General features: G+C 44.2%; 1 protein-coding gene across 2 annotated transcripts; it reads left to right on the top strand.

Moving 5' to 3' along the window:
- The first annotated feature begins 955 nt into the window (after positions 1 to 955).
- IL13RA2 (interleukin 13 receptor subunit alpha 2) lies at positions 956 to 23,345 on the top strand. Of its 2 annotated transcripts, none has more exons than XM_038184438.2 (10): positions 956 to 1,566; positions 10,546 to 10,703; positions 14,195 to 14,346; positions 16,487 to 16,640; positions 17,182 to 17,302; positions 19,336 to 19,520; positions 20,641 to 20,798; positions 21,629 to 21,773; positions 22,062 to 22,164; positions 23,026 to 23,345. In XM_038184438.2, the coding sequence occupies exons 2-10, from the start codon at positions 10,622 to 10,624 to the stop codon at positions 23,066 to 23,068; spliced, it is 1,143 nt and encodes a 380-aa protein (XP_038040366.1). In that variant the 5' UTR covers positions 956 to 1,566; positions 10,546 to 10,621; the 3' UTR covers positions 23,069 to 23,345. The 2 variants fall into 2 exon arrangements, with proteins under 2 accessions (XP_038040366.1, XP_038040367.1); XM_038184439.2 differs by lacking the exon at positions 956 to 1,566 and adding an exon at positions 8,674 to 8,811.
- Positions 23,346 to 23,898: the final 553 nt, after the last annotated feature.

The following is a 23,898-nucleotide window of genomic DNA, read 5'->3' as shown; positions in this document are numbered from 1 at the left end:
TGCAAAGCCACTGTGCTTTAGTAGATCTCTGAGTAGTGTTACCCTCAGGTCCAGTCACACAGACCCACTTCTTTGTCAGTATTAAAAATCATTGCTAAACGATCTGGCAAAAACTTTTGTCTCCCACATTCCATGGCCACCTCTGGCTAGAATCAGTCTCTCTCACTAGCAGGGTGGTAGGAAACAGTTACTGCTCCTCTCCTTTTCGCTTCACTGTTATCTAATGCTTGCATGCTCCTGGGCATGTACAGGGATTTCAAAACTTCCACAAGAGGCTGGTTTGCTCTTTTCCCCAATTCAAATTCCCTGTTCCTGAAACAACCTATGTAAGAACATCCCCAGATCAAATAATACTGTTTAAATGCAACTCTTCCTGATGTCAGTGTCCAATAACTTGAAAATGCCAGTGCATGCTGGGGAAGACCAACCAGGTGTATCTGTAGCATAGTGGGGAGCTGTCCTACTAGCATTTCCTAATTTAAAGCCATAATTTATAGCTGAACTGCCAGCATCTTCTCTCAGGACATGAAGTCCGACTCCTCAAATAGTGCATCGGCTCCATCCCACCAGTGTCACTTCTGCCTGTAACTGCTTGGGGCAGTTTTTTTTCCTCTGTTGCATTTATGAGAGCAGCAGCCATCTGATCAGGACCTGAGTCAAAACATATTTTATGGGAAATAGCAACGGGGAGAAGTTATTCTTCGGTGAAGAGGAGCCTCACACAGTTTGAAAGGCCCCAGGGGAAGCAAAATCCAAAATTTCCCATTGACTAAAAAGTTAAAGCGTATAATTTCATGCTTTTTTTTTTTTTTTTTTTTTTTCCTTTCTTTCTTGTTCCCACAAATGAAGTGGTTCAGCTGTCATCTGCCTGTGGAGACTTGCCCACCCATTCCTGGGATGACGAGTCCTAGTTCAGGAAGTGCGGAGCTCCAGCAGTCCTCACGTTGCAGGTTACGGGAGCAGGCAGATCTGCAAGCTCTGAGATCAGCTGGGATTTTCAAGGCTTTTCCCACAGAGACCCCAGCCCTGACCTTGGACGAGGGTGCCCGTGGCATTTGCCTGTCCCCACGCCAGGATCACTGCATTACCAGCAGCCTCGCCGCAAGCTGGCTGGCAGCCAAGCAGGAGTCCGCCAGAAGTTAGCTGGAACCAGTGGATTTCCACAAAACACTTCAGTTTGCATAAATCAGGATTCTCTGATCAAAATACATCTTGTGACAGGAAAATCCCTCAAATGCTGGTGTGGGACTGTTTACTATATCCCACGTGCACAATGTGCTTACTTTGCTATCTGGGAGGGGATATTGAGCCAGACTTCTGCCGTGGGCAGGGAGCAGTTGTCGTCTTTCCTTCCCTATTTCTTCATGTGTATCCTATACACTAAACTCTTCCAGGCTGGCTGTTCAGATGCAGCTGCTTGAAACTTGTTCTCTAGAAACAGGAATATATGCAGGATTTTTTATTCATTTTTGCTGTTCCAGTTTTTTTTTTTTTTTTTTTTTACAGCTAGTGAATATTTTCATCTTGCACATTACCTGGCTCAAAGGAAAATCCAGAACTGTTACGGTAAGCTGTGACTATGTGATCAGCATTAAATCCCAGCAGCTCATTCTCTGCTGCATTTAGACAAATGGGAATGGGAGAATTTGTCTCTTTTATATTGTAATTATATTCTGTTGTGTATTTTTGAAACTCAGCATACCTTTGCAGGTGTAATACAGAATATTGATTTGTGCTTACTAGCATTTCTATATGAATTTGAAATAGTTTTCCATCAGTATTTCTTTCTTTTTTAAGGGTAATGGTGTTTGTATTCTTGAAATAACTTTGGCTGCTCAGAGTTGAAGGTGATGATTGAATTGCAAGTTTACAGACTTACAGACAGACATAATTACGTTGTTTTTTTTTTTTTTTTTTTTTTTTTTTGTATTTACTGTTGCTGCAACTGATACCTGTTCTATACCCTGCAAGCCACATTCTAGCTGTTTTGAAATCCTTTCTGTAGTCACTCCTAACATAAATGTAAATGTATAAATTCCCATATTTTTCCTTTTATGGACATATTTAAATAGATTTTAAAAAAACAGTATCTAGGCTTGTCTTAAATCAGCATGGACTCATTAATAAAAATGTCAGTAGATATTGTTGCAGTCTAAGTGTTCTGGGCCAAGCAGTTTCTCTGGTATAATGCTTGCTCTTTTACTGGGGGGAAGGGAGGTGAAATTCAAATTATTTGCAGGGGAAAAAATTCCTTTTGTAAAGGAAAAATCAATTCAGCATTTTTTTTTTATTTTATTTTTTTTAACTTAAAGAACTTCTTTTTGGTTTGTTTATCATTGGACCAAACATTGTACCATTGATAAAAGCATCCAGCAATGCACCTTTCAACACCTGTAAGATCTTTATGTAAGAGACACAGAGGCTGGGGCTGGGACTGTTTGCATTGGTCATCCTGAGCCACTATATGGGACATGCAAGGCACAGCAGCATGGGCCGGCATTGCTGTCCATTCCAAAGGCACCCTGTGCTGTAGGAAAACCATCTCCCCCAAGGGTAAATACTGTTTCATATCCAGGATTGCAGCTCAGAGATCAAAGGCTGGTCCGTGATAATGATCTAGAGACTTTGCCCTTTCTGCAGTGTTTGCTAGCTGGCCTGCCAGGCACAGAGGCTTCATGCGATGTCAGCTCATCCTGCTGACTCCAGTTGCCAGATCCCACTCATGGGGAGGCAAAAATGAAGCGAGTGGAAATTGCCAGATCCTCTGGCACCAAGGTTAGGGCAGTACACTGTACAGAATATCCGTCTTTTACACTTACGGCTCCCACTGCACAGTGATCACACCAGAGGGACCTCTGCCAACATCTCTGCTAAACTTTCCAGTACAAGACATTGGATAGAGTTTAAAGAAGGAAAGGGAAACTTATTTTGCTTGTCCCGAGGGCTCAGAGGCTTGTGAAGGAAAATTCAAATTTAAAAAATGATGCAAAAGCCTTGAAGGTTACTGTTATTTTAAGGTGGTCTGAAAGCTGAGATGGAGCTCTGGCTCCTGTGGCTCTCAGCGCTGGATCCAGCCATGCACTGTACCCTGGGCAGGCTGCAGGGAAATGCTTGTGGGGCTGATTTGCAGTGGGCTGCACACTGCCAGGCTTGCTTTCCCAGTTTCTGTGAGAGCACTCAGCATTAAAAGCTCTGCTTTCATAGCAACTCTTTCATTTGTTTATTTAATTCTGGAGCAACTTGAAAATGATCTTGGAACTACTTACTGTTGTTCTGTGAAACCTGGTGGTTTAAACTAGAAAGATTAAAGCACACAGGCAGAGCACACATCTACTCTTGGGGGTAAACACTGCTGGGAAAAAATATTGGCAGGAAGCCGGGCAGGCGGCTGGAGAGGAGCGGGAGCTTGGTGAGACCGACCAGCTGCCTTCATGGGCAAAAGGCGGAACGTGGCCCTCACAGGGCTCAGCCACCCTTAGCAGGGGAGGCCAAGTTTGGGGCAGGATGGGATGTTCCCTCTCCCTAGTATTTGGCACTGAAGTAGCTATTGAACGCCTGGCTGCTGATTGTCACGTAGGGCTAGTGAGCAAGTGGAGAGAGGATTTTATGGAAAGGCACCAGCTTCGCACTGGGAACCAGGCTGGCCAATCCTGCTGCACAGGTAGAAAGTTGTAAATGTCTGTCAGGAAGCTGCCTACTCTTTAACACTAGGCTGGGGTCCATTCTGCATGTTTTTTTTTTTTTTTTTCTTCCAACATAAATTACTGGTCAGTTGTGAATAACTAGATAAAATCCAATTGCCTAGGATAAAGAAGTCAAGTGGGAAAAGCTCATATTCTCACCTGGTCTGCAAATGTCCTCCAGTGCATCTGCAGAGAACTGGCTTGGAAGAGACAGGAGCCCAACTTAGTTTTTACTCTTCATTTCGATTTCTGAAGATGTAACATCTGAGGGTCTTAGCACTGGGCTAGACTCTCACATTTTTCCACAGCAGCCAGCAAAGGGAACCTGCTCCTGACAGTTACAATAACTGCTGCTTGAGCTGGATTCAACTCCATCCGTATTGTGTGAAGATTTAAGAGGTGTGCCATTCCTCATAAACTCACTAGATCACCTGGGTTCAAAGCCACATGGTGGGAAGGCTTCGGTCTTCCCTAAAGCAGCCTCAGGGCCAGCTGGGGGCTTTCAGATGCACTTGTGGAGTGGAGGTGCACTTGGTGGGAGGAACTGAGCAGCATTTGTTCTGCAGCTCTTCATGGACAGCTCCTTGTTCAGTCTTGTACCCAGTATTTGTGGTGCTAGGGCCAGACAGGTCTGTCACAAGCGCCCCATTGCCCAGCTGGGTCAGCAAGCGTATGTGGGTTGGCTGTTTGTCCCTTCAGCTCCTGCTGAGAGATATTTCAGAGCTTTCCTGTTCCAGAGATAATCTGTAGTTTCTTTTGCGTTTAGTTTCTTTTTTCATTTCTGCCTGGATATATTTGTGACCAGCTTATTAGCACTTGTTGCTATGCTGGCTTTCTGTCTTTATTTCAGTGCCTCTCATCAATCCCTGATGTATTTATGGGCAAAGTCTGGGCTCTGGCATGCCAGGCTCTGCTCCCAGTCCCCTTCCAGCATGCCTGTCCCCGGCATTCCCTCATCCTCTCAGCACTCCCCTCTTTCCTTTGCACTGAAAGCAAAAATTTCAGTGGTCAGCCGTGCCAGCTCCACAGCAGCTGCCTAGTTGGCTTGCATAATGCAGGCACATTCAAACAGCTGCTGTCCCTTCCTTGAGATGTCCAAGCCAGGGTTAGTCCCCAATAATACTCATCAGCAGACACAGAGGGAAAACTGAGGACTCCACTCACCACAAGAATAAATATTGACACTGGGCACTGCTGAAGAATCTGGATTCCCTTTATTACTTCCTGGAGTCCCATGGAAGCCACGAGTGTTTAATTTATTAATGCAAAGAAAGGATTTTTCTTGCAACAATCAGTCTGTCGCCACGGCATCATGCTCCTCTTTCCAGCACGTCTCCTGGCATTGATGTACCCTTTTCTGTGCAATTCATATTACTACGCTGGAGGCAACAGGTCTGTTTTGAATTGCTGATTCTCTTATTCTGGCGCCCTGGAAAGAGCTTGTTTAATGCAAGTTGTATAAAAGAGACTTGCCTCCCTGAAACATGAGGCAATTAAGAGGCTTTTATAAGTCATTGATTTTTCTTCCCACTGGCAATAGAAAAACCATCACTTTGGATCAAATAAAACATGCTGTTCAATACCCAAATGTTCTCTTCGTAGCTGGAACCTTTTATTTTTTATTTCACAGAATAGGAAGCTACTTAACATGAAGCTGAATTATAAAGTGGAAAGCTTTTATTCTGAACTATCAAATCCCAATATTTTTACATAGAAGGGCAATGGATTGTTTGACAAAACCAATTTGGCACAAGAGAGATGAACAATAGCAAACATATTTTAACCAGAAAGGATTTGGCTCATCTTTTTTGACTTGGCTCCAGCAATGATACCTTTACCATACTCTTTGCGGTTTGCAAGAAGCTTTAGCAAAGACGTTTCTCTCTATTTCCTCAAAATCAAAGTGAATTTTTGCATATACACTTTTACATGTCTGGATGCACCTGCTCAGTGAATCTGAAGGAGGCCAAGGACTAAGCCCAGGGACTTCTCTGCTCTTCAACATTTCCTATTCAGCCTGGAGATGCCTTTACAAGTTTGCCTTCCCAAGTTTTTGCCTCTTTTACTAATCTTGCCCCTGTAGAGCAACTACAGTGCCCTGGGACTTGGCCAGGCTCCTGGAGGAACAGTGACTCCTGTTCTGCAAGGAAAGCTCCCTTGAGAATTTCATGAGCACAAAGTGACTCCAGCAGTTACTCACTGACCTAACAAACCTCCCAGAGTCTCAATCAAGAAAGAAATGAATGTGCTGGCAGCACTTCCAAATACATCCATCACAGTCCTCATGGTAAAGGCAGCCACATCAGGGAGGTGAACAGAAAAAAAACCCTGCCAATTCACCCACTGCAGGGCACACGTGTGTCTTGCCACAAACACCAGAAAGCTCTGAGGAGAGGTGGGTGCAGGTCACAGCCGTGGGGAGCTGATCCCAACCACAGCACTAAGGCCCTTTGTCAGAACGCCTTCCCAGCTGTGTGCAGGGACAGCAGGGGACCCAGGGAGTCCTCACTGTCACTCAGGAGATTTCTTCTTCCATGAGCTCTTCACAATTTAACCTCATTTGCAGAATGCTTAGTAAGACGCAAATCACCTGCTTGTCCCTGCCCTGAGCTCAGGGCATGAGGCTCTGTTCAGGCACATGAAGGGCTCTGCCCTGTGTTTCCCTCAGCTTGCCAGGGCATTGCTCTATCTGGGGAGCATGGCACTGAAAAGATCAGTGTAAGCCAAGGTATGAGCACACAGTGTTACATAGGTGTGCAGAGCCACCTCCCACTTGCTGTGTGGGCTGTGCTTTTTTTTTCCACATAGCTGGAAAAGGGCAGGGATCCTCCCCAGCTTGTCCTCGGATGACCTCCTCCAGCATCAGTCTGGGGATTGCATTAGCACCGTCTGGGGGAGGTACCAGTGCCACAACACATGGAGAGGAAAAGAAAGATGCCTTCAGTTTGCAAGGGAGCTGGTTTGAGCAGGTGGGGCTGTGAATGTGCAGAAGATTTTCAGCACTACTGTGAGCTCGTTGTTCCTCCATGTGTGCTCCGGTGCTGTCAAGCATAGGCCAAGGCGTCGGCCAAGGCTTTGAGCCTTGTTATTGCAAAGCCCAACTGTGCTTTTTTCCAACCTAATTTTCTCAGGAACTGACCCAGTTCTAGCACTTGGGAACTGGCATTCACCCTACTGGCAAATGTTTCTCATCTGTTTTAAATGATCTGGCCAATGTGACCTTTTCTTCTAAAATAGCTTACACAATGAAAATACATCAATGTTAAAACCTCATCTTGCATAACTCTGAGAGCAAGGACATACATTTACCAGCAACAAGGAACTTTTCCCCCTCATGTTGTATAAAGCAAGGAGGAAACAACCAGAGATGTGTAATTTCAATGAAGGGAGAACAGACCCATGACCTCCCTTCCCCCTTGAAAAAAAAATAAAAATCAAGGGATGCTCTAGGCAGCAGGGTCTCTACTACCCATTTCTGCAGCTTGTTGCTTGAGAAAGAAGAAGACCAGTCATTCACATGGTGATCAATCATGAGCAAAGTTCTCAAGGTCTTCTGGGCTGTTTTCCAGCTACGTGCCACCCCAGGTCAGGACAGCAGTGGGTCACTCACTTCCTGGTCGCCACTTCAGAGTTCCCCTTTTGCCAGAGCCCAACAGAACCCAGTGGTCCTCTTTCTTGCTCTTGCATCTCTGCCTTCAAAGCTGTGCACACACAGTTGGTGTCTCTTCTGTGAGGTAGTTGTTATAACAAGATACATGGGATCACTTTTTTCCTTAGCATTGCTGGTTGATGTACCTTGTCCAACTGTGTATGTCTGTGTGTGTGTGTTCCCAGTGGAATCGCGAGGATAACTGGCAGGTAGAAAAGGGCTTGATCCTTTGCTGCTTTGAACATTCTCATTGACTCCAACTGGGGAGCAATAACACATTCTTTTGGGCATCAGTTCAAACACCAATACAACATGTCCTGTACAGGTGCTTTTAGAACTGTTTTCTTCCTGACAAGAAGTGCTCCTTCTGTTCCTGAAACTGTTGCTCATGTTCCTTTAGTATGTCATCACCATTTCTCAATATTTCTAAATTTGGCAGTGGGAAGATGCGTTCAGCCTCAGCCACAGCCCATTACTTGTCAGGGCACGCGCACTGCAGCTCCACTTTCCAAAACATCATTTACTGTCCCACCTGCAGGGGAGTTGCTGTAATCAATTTCCCTCACCTCACATAAGGCAATAGGGAGACAAACTATTTTTATTTTATTTTATTTTATTTTTGCATAAAGGACAGCAATTTGTGTTGGGTAGTAGAATTTTAAGTGGGGTCAAACCAGGTGTGGCTGAAGTACACAGTCATTGCAAAGGATGCTGTGGGCTGAACCTAAGTCAGGGCTCGAGCAAGGTGCAGGAGGGACTGGGAGGTGGGACGGCTCACTGGATGATGCTGCAAAGGAGGGATAAAGTAAACAGGGGCATGAAATGCTCTATGAAGCTTATGGTGACCAGCTGTGCCGATATACCTACAATGCAGAAAAGGATGGAGTGGATGGATGATTTTATATATTTCCTGTAGATCCCTGAGAGGCAGGAACAGCTGTCTGTGCTGTGGGTGAGCAGAGCCAGAGAGCTGCAAGAGAGGCCGTGGGATAGCCCAGTCCAGGGCTGTCCCTGTGGGACCAGAGCTGGGATGCACAGGACAAGGTGCTGCATGGGGATGGTGCTCTCAGGTTTTGGGGACAGCTGTGCCTCAGCACTGCAGGGGTTCAGGCAGCCTCTGGCAGGCGGCCTGTGCCAGTTACACTATTTGTTTTTCATTTTAATGAATTATTAAAATATTTGAAACATACCTTTGACCTACCGAGCACAGTTATGGCAACAATTCACACCAACAGATCATAAATCCTGACATTGTCCTCCCTAGTGGCTAAGCTGCTAGCTTAATAAAGCTTCTGACCGTGTGGCAAGTGCCGTAACATTGCAGTGTGATATCTGATCCCTGAAGAGAACAGACAGAGGTCTTTAAAAACCTCTGAAGTTGTAAGAAATGCAAAGTTTTTAGCAGAGCAGCCACGAGGCTGTGGAGGAGCTCAGCCCTCCAGAGGCAGAGGGGCTTCACTGTACTTAGCAGAGGTGCAGGTAAGAGCTCTTCACTGGTTTTAAATCTTTCTGTGTAAACCTTTGCTTATTTTTATTTGCCTTGTGAACCTATGCAAATATGTTAAAACTAACCATAATTGGAAATGGAGACAATCTTCTTCCATTAAGATTCATGCTCAGTCCTTGGGTGCTGCTATTCATCAGATGTGAGTTATATCCACTGCTTTCACAGCTCTTTAAGCCCACTCTTTTATCACAGAATCTTTGTACTGAATTATGAGATCTTTCTGAAGGAAAGACTTACACACACATCCCATCTGATAGGTTTTAGTGACACAAGCTTTGTGTCCTGTTTAACATGTTACAAACTAATCCTACTCATTTATTCAGACTGGAATTTTCCCTTCTCATTCTACAGTAAAACCAAAAAATTACTGGTATTGTTTACGCTCATGTGGAGCACTTGGGAGGATCTGAGGTTGGTTTTAATTGAAAATTAGCTTCTGAAATAGCATGTTTTTCATCACAGCCATGTGTTGCCAGTTAGGATTTCTGGTTAATTCATACTCCCTCCCTCCCCCCCCCCCAAGCAAACTGATGCCCTTCTCCTTGTTCAGTGGGATGGGGTCTTTGTTGGTTCAGCCCTCTGATTTCCCAAGCTCTGCCAGTTTTGTATTGTCACGCAGCAGCTGGGTGTTTGAAGAGTAGGCATGCCTGAGTACCACCCAGGAGCCAACCTTTATATCCAAGGATATGGGGCAACAAAATACCAGGTCTGTAATCTGAAAAAAGCTCAGGGATGCATTGTGTGCCATTGTAATTTTACACAAGCAGAACTTAAGCACTATACAGACATGCATCTCTATCTATAGCTAATCTATATGTAAAAGTTAAAGAAATATAAGTTATATAATATACTTAATTATATATACATATATATATATATATATATATATATATATATATATATATATGTAAACTGTAATGCATGTGCTTTCTGCCATAGGGAGGCTGGCTGAGCTGGTGTGTTCATGGGCAGTGGTTCCTGCACTCTCCAGCATGAAGTCTGAAGGAAGGAGGACACCCCCCCCAAAAAAAAACACTGCTCCATACTCCCTCTCATGCCCCATCTTCCCTCCAGCAGACCTGCTTGGAAGATAAATCTGTTCGCTTCAAAATTGTTTTTAACAAAGAAGACTTTTCACAGAGATTGCTAACATCGTTTTTTTTTCTGTTGTTGAAGGATGAATTAGAAAGGAAACCCTCTTTCTGATTTTTTTTTTCTTTTTACTGACCAAATCCTGAAACAGGAAAGCTCTGCTGGTGACAGTTCAGTAAATTGCATTTGTTTATTGGATAAAGAAAGTCTCAAGCATTCTGATTTGGAGTTTTCTAATAAAAATGTCACTGTTTGGAGGCACTCCCTCCAGAAGGAGGGATGGCTGACTGGCTGCCTCACTCTTTCCGTAGAAGATGTGCTGCAGACAGCTTGATGATTGCAGACTGACTTTCATTTGGAGAATGTGCTTAGCTAGCCAGAAACTATTTTGAATGAAGCTAAAGTCATCCATGTGTTGCTGTCCCCAAAATTTAAAAATGAAAAAAAAAAAAGCAAACAAAAAAAAACCACAGAACCACAACTCCTTTGGGAAATGATTAATCTGTCTTGGTAAACGAGTGAAAAGACAATTGTTGCTTGTGCACACCCTGCAGAGGGAATTCCAGAGCCCCACCACCGTGTTAAAACCTTTCAACTCTGCTTCATTTTTCCAGCCTTCCTATCTGTGCGTCGAAGGACAGCTTTTCCAACACTGCATACCTGCTGCCCCGAACATTTGAAGTCCTTCTGATGGCTTTCCGGAGGATTTACCTTTTCACCCTGGCACTGGTGTGGGGCTGCATGGCATCCTCCTCCTCCCAGCAGACAGCAGGTAACTACAGCACCCATGCTGGGCTCCTGTTCACACGTGCGTTGCATTAGCGCGGGCTCTTTGCAGAGGTAGATCTTCAGCCATGGCTTGTTTTGTTGTAGCAAGGGGCAGATTTATAAATATGCAACCGATTGCGTAAATGTATTGTGTGTTTAGTGGAAACTTCAAAGGGAGCAGAAACTGCCTTTCTTGTGCAGTGAATATATCGTTTGATATATAGGGCTGGCTTTTATAAACACCACCTAGGTACATAAATGCTCCTGAGTGTGATTGCAGCTGTACAGACTGTGCATGGTGTAAGAAACAGAGAAGTAATTCATAATCTGAGAATAATAATTTATTCTTGTAAGAAATATTGCTCTGAAAGTTGTTGGCCATGGCAGTGGCACTTGAAACTCTCTTGTACTGCTCTGCTGCGTTACGGTCACTGGATGGGTGCTTCACTTCCAGATGCTCTCCCTCTTTAGAGGGCCATTTAGCAGGACTGGCCCTGCCCTCCACCGCCAGTGTGCACTGGAGAGGTGAAAACATGGCTGGGAGGGCATCAAGAGGCTCCCCATTCTGCCAGCCAGCATGCACAGGAAGCTGCCAGCAAACACGATGCTGCCACTCCAGGCGAGCAAGTGTTTGCCCTTAAAACGTGTTTCTCAAAATGTTAATGTCACCTGCACCCCTACTCCTTGACCAAACCAAGAAATGCAGATATAAAAGAGCAGGGGATAGCTCGTAGGCTGCCATTTTCCCACTTGTAAAGCAGGTGGAAAAATTACAAAACCCTCTGCCCCTTGCACCGTTCGCATAGTGCATGGCGGCGGCAGGAGGCAGCTGTCTCGCACACCTTCGGTAAGAATGTGCTGGTGGTTGATCATCAAAGCAGTGGTGCTGGAGCAAGAGTGCACAGCACTGGGGTTGGGATGGCCTGGGGACTGCAGCTGTCATCCAGCACACTGGGAGATGAGTCACTGCAGCGCAAGTCGCACAGAGAAGGAGATAGTTCTTTCAAGAAACACTCAGGAGCAGCTTTCCTTCAAGGCTGGATGACAAAATAGAGTGCTTTTAGTCCTGTGTTCTGCATGAATGATGTGAGTGAGATTTGTATGTCCTGTAAGAACGTAAAACAGAAACTGCAAGAGACAGCGTTGACATCTATAAAACAATTGAATTCCAGAATGCAAGTGACATCCTAAAACAAAGATTTTCCATTCCCACTGAACTTTAATTTTGTTTGAAATTTATTTTGCAATAATTACTGTTTACAGTTGCTATTGTTAGAAAAAAAATGTTGCTTATGGAAAAAAAATCAGGATGGAAACAAATTTCAGAGTGTTATTGTTTCCAGAGAAACAGAAATTCCACTTTGGCCTAACCTACTGCTCTCTTGCAAGTCTCATATGAGACTCACAAACAAAAGCTAGTAGCTTTTTGCTTGTTTGTATACAGGCAAGGCTCAACCTTCATTCCTGCAAGAGAAGGCTCCCAGTCCTGCCTGCAGAGCTTGGCCAGCTGTCTGCTCACACATGGTGTGCTGGGGCTGTGGGAGTCCTCCCTCGCAGCAGCTCTGGCAGCTCTCAGCATGGGCTGGCCTGTGTGTGATGAACATCCCTGTTCCTCTCTGTTTCCCTCATTCCTGTGACCATAAATGGCCTTTCTGGACATGCATTCATTCATTTTTTAGCAGCTGTGCCTCTTTAAGCTCTGTTTTCAGTTAATTGCTGGTGCTGCGTCTCCCTTTCCTGGAGTTTTGGCAGGTTTGCAAAGAACCAGAAGTTCTTTGCAAACCAGAAGTTGCCCTCACCTTGCCCTCTGTCCCAGCTCTGATACTCACCCAGAGCCCAGCTTGGGCACTCTGCACCAATAGAGCTGCCTATGCTCCTACTCTCCCCTCCTCTGCCCATGTTGGTAAATCTGTGCCTGCCATAGCGTAGTGATACCTCCCCCTGGCCTTCTGAGGCGATGTGGGAATGAGCAGGACAGCCCTGGTTAGAAGGGGCTGCACGTGCAGGGCCATGCCCCATTGCCTCTGGAGCTGGATCAAGCTCACAGCCGCCCTCTGAACCCAGGCTGCATTCACGGGACTCATAGCTGGTGGGAGGCAAAAAGTGTTTTACTTCTTACACAGAAAAATACATAAAAGCTCATTTATTTCTCCTCCGAATTGTTATAATCTATTGTTCCTTGCCCCAGCACCTCCCTAAATACATTGCCATGATATCCTACTTCGACATCTAACATAACAACCAGTCTCCCAGGGAGCTTTACATGCTGGGAAATGTGGAACCTGAAGACTGCTGCCTGTGAAGTGTTTCATTTAGGAGGGCTTCCTCAGGAGAAATACATCTTTCAGTAATGTTCTCTGTAGACTTTCTAAAGAGCACATTAAAGTCTGATTTATATCAACGTGTTCCACTTAAAGGTATTCTCAGGGTTTTCCTTTGTAATGGATTTATAAAAAATAAATAAAAATTAAACCCTAAGACAAAAAAGGGGGGCAAAAAAGGGGGCAGAGAAGCCAGTGCCCTGGAGGCCACTCTCAGAGACGTGGCAGCAATGCAAGACTGCCGCTGCCGGGAGATGGACTACAAGTCACCAAGATAAGCATGCATCATGTAATGAATATGTAGAAACCCAAATGGATAATATCACTGCTAGACAGCATACATGGAGAAAAATGACCTGTTACAAAAATTGACTTTGTTTGAACTAATAAAATAGAATGATCTGAACAGCTTTGTCATGTGAACAGCATTCTCAATACAGAGCTCAGCTTTTAGGAAGCATGAGTTACTCTGAAATTCATCCAAAATATACTGATTTATTAACACATGGTACCAACTTACAATATTTTAATAAAAGCTCTATTGACTGTAAAAGCACTTTTATTTTTTATTTGTTGTTTATACCTGACAGATGTCCAAAATAAGAATGATTCTACCTCTTTGCTTTTGTGCTTCTGTATGGTTTTATCTTGTTTCTTTCATTAATCTTCAATAAGCTTGAAAAGAGTATTTAAAGCAAGATGGGTGATTTGTCTCTGTTACACTTAAGGAATATACATTTCTCTGACAGCATGATGTGATCTGTCATCCTATGTTGATATACGTGCTGAATGCAATGCCAGCAAGGATACTTGACCTCACAGCTCTTGGTGAATACCAAAAGTTACAAGTGAGCAACTAGAGGGCTTGAAAGTTCATCCCAGGACAGCAATTCTTTTTATAACAGTCTGAAAGGGAGTGCCAAAGATATTGTGGCATTTTTGTCCCTCTTCAATGGTTCTTGACTGTTTTTTTGAGTATCAGCAAGAACTGTTTGTTTTTGCGTAGGCAGGAGGTGAGGTTGTGCATGTTTGTTCAGTGAAGGCCATTAAACATCCACCCAGCTTCCCTCCGCACCCAGCAGCTGCATTTTTCATTTCATCAAATTTAGTGACTTTCTTTTTGTTTTCTTTACATCAACAACCTGTTTTACCCTCTGCTTTGTTTTCAATTTAGTTGCTCCCCCACAAGACCTTCAGATCACTGATCCTGGGCTTTTAGGTTCTCTCGATATAGAGTGGAAACCTCCACCCAATGTACAAACCTTCAATGAGTGCACAGTAAAATACAAATTTGAATACCGTAACACTGGTGACAGAGAATGGAAGGTAAGAGAATGCAGTTTACTCCTTTTATATTGCTACTGTTCTGCCTTTATTTCTTGTGCAGGTTTGTGTTTGCCTTTAAGGGAGCAGCAGGACAGTGGCAAAATAGCAGTTCCAACTTCCCATGGAAAAGGCAGACTCCGTTCCATAGGGACAGTGCTTCGAAACCTTTGCCAGACAGGAATGTGTTTCGAAATTTCAGAACAGCAGTAGTGAGACTTAGAAAAGGGGCTATTTGTATCAAAGGGTGTGGCCCTTACTGACAAAAGTAATAAAGCGATATCCAGTACCATTCCTCATTGTAAAGGACACTATACTTTTTAGAGAGTCTTTACAGGCATTTGAACTGGAACTCAGGCAATATCAACATATCCTTAGGGTTGCAGCATGGTAAATAATTACCGATTTACATTTCATTAATTATCCTAATGCTTTAACATTGCTTTCATTCAGAAGAGTGCTTTTAATTGACATTTACTTCTGTTTTTTAGATATGTTTGACTGCAGCTCAACTCTGATAAAAATGATAAAAAAATGTTAAAACTGTCAGTCTTATCTCATTGATGTGTAGCAGGGCAACAGCAGACAGACACAGTACAGGAAGGATTGTTGAAATATTTGTGGGATTCTTTAGAAGAGGGAAATGGAGCAGGGCAAGGGGAAACCCAGTGGTAGGCTGCTTGGTTGGTGCACGATACTGAGGAGTACCAAAAAATTCTTTTCATTTTCCTGAAAGGGAAGATTTTGCACAACCGTAATGCAGGAGTGCTAGAAAGCTCATCGGGTCAAGAGACTAGAGAGAGAGAAGAAGCAGGCATACCAGGTTAGCTGTACTGTGGACCCTGGCCTCTTTCTGTGAATGGTTTCTGCAGGTCCTATGTGAGCTGTTTGTCTGCTTCACAGACAATTGTTCAAGGCATCAAAGCCAAGGCTGCCAGGCTCTGTTCAGCCACCAACCAAAGGCTTTGAGCCCAGCCATCCCTTGGAGCTCGAATGAGGGGAAGAGCACGGAGCCTCCCTCCCTGTTTCAGTGGGACATTGCAGTTGCCAGGGCATGGGAAGTTGCTCTTTATGCGCAAGTCATGCTTTGAGCCATGCAGCAGCAAGCAGCTGTGCTGATTTTTCCAAGATGTTTTTAACTGACATTTAAAAAGTGCAATAAAAATAATTAAAAAAAAAAAAAAAGCAGTTAAAAAGACCATGTAAGAATTCCCTAAATCACAAGTAATAAAAGTGTTTACAAAGCAGATCCAAAAGAGAGAAATATGTCACCTCTGACACCATGCCAAAATCTGGGTGCCAGATAAGGTCATACAGAAAAGTTGGTTTAAATAAATAAATAAATAAATAAATCTATGGGAACATCAGAGAAAGCAAGAGTCAGCAATGTCTGATAGAAACACGTGGCTCAACAGGTCTCTTAAGCTCTGTGACTGCTGACAAAAGTCCAACTGGGGGCTCTACAACTTCACCAAATTCCTGTTGCAGCAAGCATATTCATTTTACAGGCCGCTACTCTTTGGGTCAATATGACTCCTTCTCCCTCTTGCTGCAGCTCTTGCCAACATACTTTTTCCCGTTTAAGGGAAGGGTGACTAATCCTGAGGGAAAACGGAAAACCTTTAGAGGGAATGCTCATAAAGCTGTCTCACAAAGGGCTAACCCTGGGAGTGCAGCATCACCCGACTCCTGCACCACAACAGGACGCTGGACCAGCCCTGCTGGCTGTGGTTGCACTTTCCAATGTGAACCATTACTCACAAGAACAAATTCCTTGTGATACATCTTGCTTCTGTTTCTGATTACCTCACTTCCCAAAAATATGATTTTCATCTGGATTTATGTCAGTGTCCTTGTCAGACCTTCCTGGGTGCTCCTGGCTGGTGGGAATGCCTAGATGTCTGATCTTCTTTGTCATTGGGGTGGAGGGACTCAAAGACAGTGAGGATGGGCAGCACAAGCCACAACAGAGTTGGTTGTACAAGAGTGCCTGAAAAGCACTAGGTAGGAGAAGCAGGGTTAAAACGAAATGAAACATTAAAACTAACGCGTGAGCCTACTATCAGGTAGAGAGTTAGCAATGGTAGGTAATTCTGCAGCTCAGTAACAAAAGAGGTGCTTATAAAGTCTATCTTTCAACCAGGTTATTTTTACCAGGAAACTAAAATTCAGAGTTGGATTTGACCTCAGCAGGACTGCTGAAGTGAAGGTACAGACCCTGCTTGAAGGACGGTGTACCAATGACGTGGAGGTGCAGAGTGAATGGATTTATGCTACCTTTCAGGTCCCATTGCAAGGTTAGGAGCAGCCTTCTGTACCTGGTGCGGCTTCACACTTTGCATGAGCCTGTTGCATGAAGCACTGTTGGCCTGAGGGTTGCTGGACAGCTAAGCCATTGCAGAGCTTGCTGAGGTATACGACATCTCACTGCTGTCCATGGCTGTGGTTGTGCTTACTGGATACTTGGGGCTCATTTCTCAAGGTACCGCAATGAGTCCCCTGCCGTCAGGTGTTAACAGGCTATGGGAAGAGGTAGAATCAGAACCAGCATCTCCTGCCTTTTTCTCTTTGCTGCAAGACTCTGTCCTTACCCTGTCTCTGCTGGGTTTCCCTGCAACAGCTCCACTGCGGAATGATAGGGTCAGTTACACATATTTCTGCTCTAACCACAGCAAACTGAGTTTTATGTGAAACAGAGCCCTTGGCAGCAAAACTATCTGATGATTGTGAGTGGCCTTCTTTGTCTTTTGACTGCAGCACACAATTGTTCAAAGTTGTAAAATTGTATTTCTGACTGGTGTTTTGCTAAATGGTGGTAATTTTCTTCTCATTTGACAGGAAAGCTGGAATCAGAGGTTCAGAATTTTCATTGCATCTATCATGACTGGGAATACCTCAAGTGCACTTGGCAACCAGGTCTCCTCGCACCTCGCGGAGTACATTACGGTCTATATTACTGGTATGTATCAGCAAAATAGAAAAACAGCCAGGAAGCAATCAAGTGAACTTCACTTTGAATCACTCAGTGTACTAAAATGGAAAATACGCTTTTATGTTTGGCAAAGCCGTTACGTTATCCACCTAGAATAACACTCCAAGCAACATGTGCCTTCTGTCAGGGAAATCCCCAAATCCTGCTTCTTCCCAGCCCCTCCCCAGGAGCTGTGTCCAGCATGGAGAGGCAGAGAACAGGCTTCTGGGCATTTTTGCTCAAGGCAAGATGGGACACACACATCTTCCTCAGCGCCATACTGGGAGCAGTCACTGTGTGCAGGGCAGCAGCCTGGCTCCACAGCTCTGGGTAGCCTTCCTTAAAACCTACTGCTGATCTTAAATGAGCAGTTCTTTTTGCTTTCTTCCTCCTTTCCTTTTTATACTCCTGCATAAGTGCTTTCTGCATGTTGGCCATCACAAGGCCTTGTGCTTTTCCTTCACTCAATATACCATACTCAATGCATACCATTCGGGCCATGCATTTCTCTTGCTCATAATGCATATATCTCTATAGCATAGGATTAGGCAGGCAGTTACAAGGCTCAGTGAACCCTATATGAAGAGCAGGCACTCTTGGCACTAACACTTTTACTTCTCAAATATATTTTCATACAAGCAAATCTCATCCAAGCAAAAGAGCTGTCTAGAAGTAGTAATAATCAATGTTTCTCAGTTACTTCTTTCATACTACTGCCTAATGACTCTTCTGCAATAAAAACTAAGCTGGACTTAAATGTTTTTAGATAAACTAAATGCTTCACTTGTGCTTCATTTCCTGTGATACTATGGTAAAGATGACTAGTTAGGAAATCATTTGGTTTCATGCCTTTGGGCTACTCGTAAAGAAAAGCATAGCTGCTTTATAAAAATAGTTTCTGTGTGGCTCTTGGAAATGTTCTTCGAAACAATTTAAAACAATTTTACCAACTACAAAGGTCTGCTTGAAAAAAACAAAACAACAACAAAAAAAAAACACATCATGGATATGTATGATTTGTTGCTAAAGACAAACAAACTCCAAACCCACAAAAACCAAAAAACCCACCATTATTTAACTGCCTCTAACAAAAACAAGCATTTGGATCTGGGTCCCATTGTATAATAAGAATGGGTGGGAACACAGCCCCAGTAGCCTTTGATCCCTGTGAGTTCTTTTCTATAGCACTACCACATGAGGTTTTTCCCACATGATGATGTGCTTTGCAGAGAGACTTTTATTAGGCGTAGGATATAGAGGGCAGATTCAGCCCTACCAAAATGGAAATAACCCAGCAGGAGCATTAAAAAGATGATAGAAAGCCCTAGGCAGTATTTCCAGGATGGGGCCAGCTTTGAGAAGTAATCCCCAGAGACAGGAGGCAGTTTGGGAGGACAGGGTTACTGTTTCACAATCGCTAATAACCAGCAAACCCTTTCTTTGATCCCACCTTCTGGGTTTCCATTACACAGTTGCGTGTATGCAGAGGACCTACCCACATTCAACCATAACAGCTTGTTACCGCTAGCACGCTCACATTTATGGCACATGTTATCTGCCACAAACCTCTGCATTTTGGCTTGGGAGCAGACCTTCCTGTAACTCCAGAGCCAGAGGCTGCTTGAAGATGGGTGTCTTCATGAACTGGGGCCAGAGCCTGCCCCTGCTCCACTCGTGCAGTGGCCCCTCACGAGGTCTCTCGTGCTCCAGCAGAGGGCTTGCAGAGAGGTTGCCACAGCCTATAAAAACAAACCTGGGAGAAAGGTATGCATATTATTTTTTCCTTCCCCCAACACTTGTCCCATAGCAGAAGTCCAGGTGAGAGGATGCACAGCACTGTATTTTGAGTTACTTCTGGCAGGTAGAGGGTGCGTAGGGCACAGGAGATGATCATGGTTTAGGTTCATTTGCTCCTATCCAATTAATTGTTCTTGAAGGAAAAAAAAAAAAAAAAAAAAAAAGTATTAACTGCCATTGTTTTGATTTTTTTTTTTCTTTCCATTTTCCTAATGCACTGCTAGGTATGAGGGCCTGGACCACGCAGAGCAGTGTGATGACTACATCCAGGACCATGGTATAAACATTGGCTGCATGCTGCAGAACCTGAGCCAGGCAGAATATAAGGATCTGAGCATTTGTGTCAATGGGTCAGCAGCAGCTACCCTGCTGAGGCCGTTGTATGCCACCCTGCGCCTCCAAAACCTAGGTAAGGCTGGGAGGAAAGCAGCAGGGCTCTGGAGACCTGCATGGCCACTGAAGGCTCACACCTTGCATGAGAGGGGCTCAAACTAAAGTGTGCTCTTGCAAATGGATGGGTTTTCCCCAGAGAAGGAACTGTGGCAAAGACTGGTCTCCACAGCAGGACCTGTCTCCACAAGTGTCTGCAGGAATGCAGGAAGTGGCACTGCTCAGTGTCCACCCTGCAGTTTCAGTGGGTGCTGCGGAGTGCTGTGCTCAGCATCCGGATGACTCAGGACATAAATGGTCTGCTGGGCAGACAGCAAAGCAGCTTTTTTTTTTTTTTTTGGTCCAAGCAGCAGAACTGCAAATGTGGCTTTATTTCCTCTGACTGGAATTGAAGCTGCTGCTCTCTGCTCTGCTTCTGTAAGCTTGGGAGAGGTTTTTGGGCATTGCTGTTGAAAGCAAGCTAAGGGCAGGGGAGAAGTGTAAAGTGCAGTAGGATCTGCCAGAGACACATGAACAAAAAGCAAAGGTGGATTTGAAACCTGTCACAGATGGGGAAAGAAAACAAAGTGCAGCGTGAAGCATAACCTGTTAGAAAGACTCGCTTTTTGCTAGAGCACTTCTTAGGTTGATGCTATTTGCCCACATGTAAATGTCAAGGGATAAACATCTAGCCCTCCAGTTAACCCACTGGGCTAATAAGCAGGATTTCTGGATTCAGTTAGGGCTTCCATGTGCTTCTTGTGTGGCTTTGGCCATATGACATATTCCAAGCTTTTCCTGGGATGCAAAGAGTGTCAGGACAACAGTATTGAGGTGCCTCACTACAGGGTCCCAAATTGCCTGTTTGCTCTCCGAGAAAAGTGTGCCAAAAACATCACTTAGAGGCTGGCATTTTGAAACACCCGCATCACATCTCAGACTGGGGCATAAGCCCTGGCCATGTCTCAAGCTAAAATAAACAACCTAGCCTCTAGGCGAAGTCCTTGCTCCTGTAGCATCATGGCTGATAGCAATGGGTGCTCAAAAATCCCATCAGTGGGGAAAAGGGACAGAGGCTGGTGGTTGATTAACTGAAGCCACTCCCACCAGGATGTGTTTGATGGCACCTTTTGACCTTCTCTTTTCTTTCCCCCCTCCAGCAAAGCCCTCACCCCCCAAGCAGCTGATGGTTTCCACGTCTACGTCTGAGGGGCTCCGGGTGGTGTGGAGCCCACCGGGTGGTGAAACGCCGCCCCAGTGCCTGGAGTATGAGGTTCAGCTGGCAGAAGAGCAGGGCAAGACCAAGGCTGTCTGGGCGGTAGGGACCACACACCCCTGACAGCACCCTGCCCCAGGGAGGGGAGGTGGGGGCACTGCCAGCGGTGGGGATACGTGCCAGGAAAGCCACCAAACTGGGGACGGGATGTTTGCTGCCCTGCTCGTGGACTGTGCAGAGCCGCTGGCCGGCTGCTGCTTTGCGTGTGTTGGTGCTTAGCACCCTGACCCTCCAGCCGCAGTGATTGCCTTAGCAGTAACAGACCCCAGAGTGAGTTTCTGAGCAATAGCTTTCTCAGGCCTCCTGCCTGTTACCTCAGGAAGTCTTAACAGAAATTTAAAGAGTGTTTTGGTTTGTCTTCCTGAACCTGGCAGCACAACTTGGTCCAATGAAACTATAAATCTAACCTCTCCAGAGAAGTGGCCTGGGACATAATGAATCTTTCATATGTAGTGCTTTTTCCTCTTCTGTTATTCAGTTGCAGTTTTGATAGCAAAAAATGGCAAGAATTACTTAATCATAGGGCATGTCAGAAGGACATTTTCTTTCTTCAATTGTCATATCCTACATATGAGTGTTCGTAGTTAATTTCATGAAAGATTCCATAAATTAACAGATATGAACGGTGACATACACAGTTTCTCTCCCCCCCATACCCCCCTCCAAACATATCTGTTTTCAGAAGGTTTATCTGCATAATCATATTTCTGGCACTAACTGGTCCACTATTATGAAATCATTCAAAACTGTTAAAAAGTAATCCAGGGATTCGCAAAGCCTGGGGAGCATGTTCAGAAACATCAGGTCGTGCCAGACAGCTACTGGTGGCTGCACATAACTCCTTGCCATTTGTTCTCTATTTTCTTTCTCAGTCTGTGTCAACCCAAATGGAGACTGCTTTTACTATTGCCAGAGTAAATCAAAGCCGCATTTCATGTGTCCGTGTCAGGGGGAGAACAAACATCTTCTGTGCCGACCAGGGCTTCTGGAGTGAATGGACGCAGGAGTGTATCTCTGGTAGGGAACCAAAAGTAACTTTTTAAAATATTTTATTTTATTTATTTTATTTTATTTTATTTTATTTTATTTTATTTTATTTTATTTTATTTTATTTTATTTTATTTTATTATTTTATTTTATATTTTATTTTATTTTATTTTTTGTCTGTAACAAATAAATTAATATATGCAGGGTAGCAATTTACCTGGACATGCTGAGCTTGAATCTGAGCCCAAGCTTTCAAGAGGTAATATGACCTGTTCTGGAACGTAACAATTTCTTATTTATTATCATTTATCTTTGCAGTGTCCAGAGAAGAGGACAAGCAGCTATTTATCCTCATTCCAGTCATTCTGAGTTTGTCGAGTAGCCTCATAATATTTATGTTGATTGGTCAGTGCAAGAAAAGGTAAGCATTACATCAGCCTGTCCGTTCAATGTGCTTTTACATGGTGTATCAGACTATGGCTGTAAATTAAACAAGTTATTAAATACTAAGAGACAAAAACATCAACAGATGAGCTAAGATTGGACACTAAACAAGTTTATTTTCGGGAAGCAACCCTGTAAGTGAGACATTTCTGACACAACATGCCTCACAACAGCCCATAAAATCAGCAGGGACCCAAAACCTGGTCATACAAAACCAGTCTGCTTCTATTAAATGCAGCGAAGTTACTCAGAGCATAAGTAATGCCACTATCTTGCTCCAAACCACTCAGGCAGCAGAGATTTGTTCTGGTTGTGTTTAAGAAGTGCTGTTTTTCTGGGCTGAGGCCTCACTCTCTTTGTGCTGCTTGTTTGCATTCATATGAATGTCACTGGCTGCACCCAGGGAAAGCAGATGCAGTGGATGGTCCCAAATTATTAGTACTGATGACATTTTCTTCCTGCCTGAAGGATCATTTAGAGAGAATTGATCTCCTGGTACTGATAATAATATCGTTTCCTCATGAAAATATGGGGTAAGCAAATAGAAAGCTTTTCTAATATGCTCTTTAAGATGTTACCAGTGAGGGAGAACTGGCTGTAGAAAAATCCCCACGTTGTTCTGAGAGATGAACTAACCCAAATTTTATACTTGAATGCGTGGAGCCTGAGACACCTTTCAAATATTAATATTTGTGAACTTTGAACAAAGTGTAGAAGCTAGCAAGAAATCAGTGGAAAGCAAATGCTTCCTGCATTGACACTGTGATGTGTGAAAGGGATGCCACTGCGCATTCCCCGTTGTCTTGGTGCTGGTGGTAACTGTCTGTGTCCATTGCAGAACCCCGCCGGAAAAAGCAACGCACATGTCAGTGGGATGCTAACTGCTCACGACTGCTGTACCGCTTGTGTTTGATGGATTGCTCTCAAAACATCATCCCAAGGATGGCTGAGAAGCCCAGAGCTTTCTAAAGTCCAAGTGAGTCCTCCCTGCCTGCTGCCATTTGTGAGGCTGGCTGTTGCAGTGCAAGTCCTCAGCGGACCTAGGAAAACGTTGGAGGAGTTGTAAACTGACTGGAGCAAACTGTTTCTGATAACAGGACAAAGGACAAAAAGGAGGCATGAAAACTGCAATGAATAAAGATAACACATTCCTCTGAAGGTTTTTTTTTTTTTTTTTTAGGACTCTAGAAATCTGTCAGCAGGACATACACTGAAGGGCAACACCTCACACAAAGCTAGGTACAAATGCCTGCATGCAGCCACTGCACGTTACTCTTCTTCTCACCTCTTCTTAGTCCCCATTCCTCAGTGTGTTGATAGTATTTAAGTGCTGAGCCTGAGCTAACTGTATTTATTTTATTAACTGATATGCCTTAGCTGTTGCAAAGCTGAAGTGGGGAGGCCTTGAGATAAATTTTTGCTGTAAAAACTCACAACCACAGCCAGTGCAAGGGACGGATGGGTACAAGGTGAAGTAGAGGGCTGGTTACTTCTGCAAAGGCAGTAAGGAAATTTCTCCAGGAAGCAGGTGCAGGTACTAGAATTCAGTGAAGCACCCAGGATGTCTCTCAACACCATGCCCTCAACTGATGAAATTACTGATGGACTTTTAAGGAAGTCCCCTGTGATAATGACTACAAAAAAACAAAACAAAACAAACAAAAAGACAGTTCTCAAAACCTGTCTCTGTTTTTTAATTTTACTTTTGTCA

The sequence above is a fragment of the Anas platyrhynchos genome, chromosome 10, assembly GCF_047663525.1.
Source record: "Anas platyrhynchos isolate ZD024472 breed Pekin duck chromosome 10, IASCAAS_PekinDuck_T2T, whole genome shotgun sequence".
In the NCBI taxonomy this organism is placed as follows: Eukaryota; Metazoa; Chordata; class Aves; order Anseriformes; family Anatidae; genus Anas; species Anas platyrhynchos.
This window is presented reverse-complemented; position numbering and strand designations above follow the sequence as displayed.

What these genes read in the sequence shown, in the direction of transcription:
- IL13RA2 (XM_038184438.2), top strand. Translation starts at nt 10,622, where the DNA reads ATGGCTTTCCGGAGGATTTACCTTTTCACCCTGGCACTGGTGTGGGGC. An exon ending in CTTTCAGGTCCCATTGCAAG is followed by an intron (nt 16,641 to 17,181) that starts GTTAGGAGCAGC and finishes CTCATTTGACAG; the next exon opens with GAAAGCTGGAATCAGAGGTT. An exon ending in ATTGGTCAGTGCAAGAAAAG is followed by an intron (nt 22,165 to 23,025) that starts GTAAGCATTACA and finishes TGTCCATTGCAG; the next exon opens with AACCCCGCCGGAAAAAGCAA.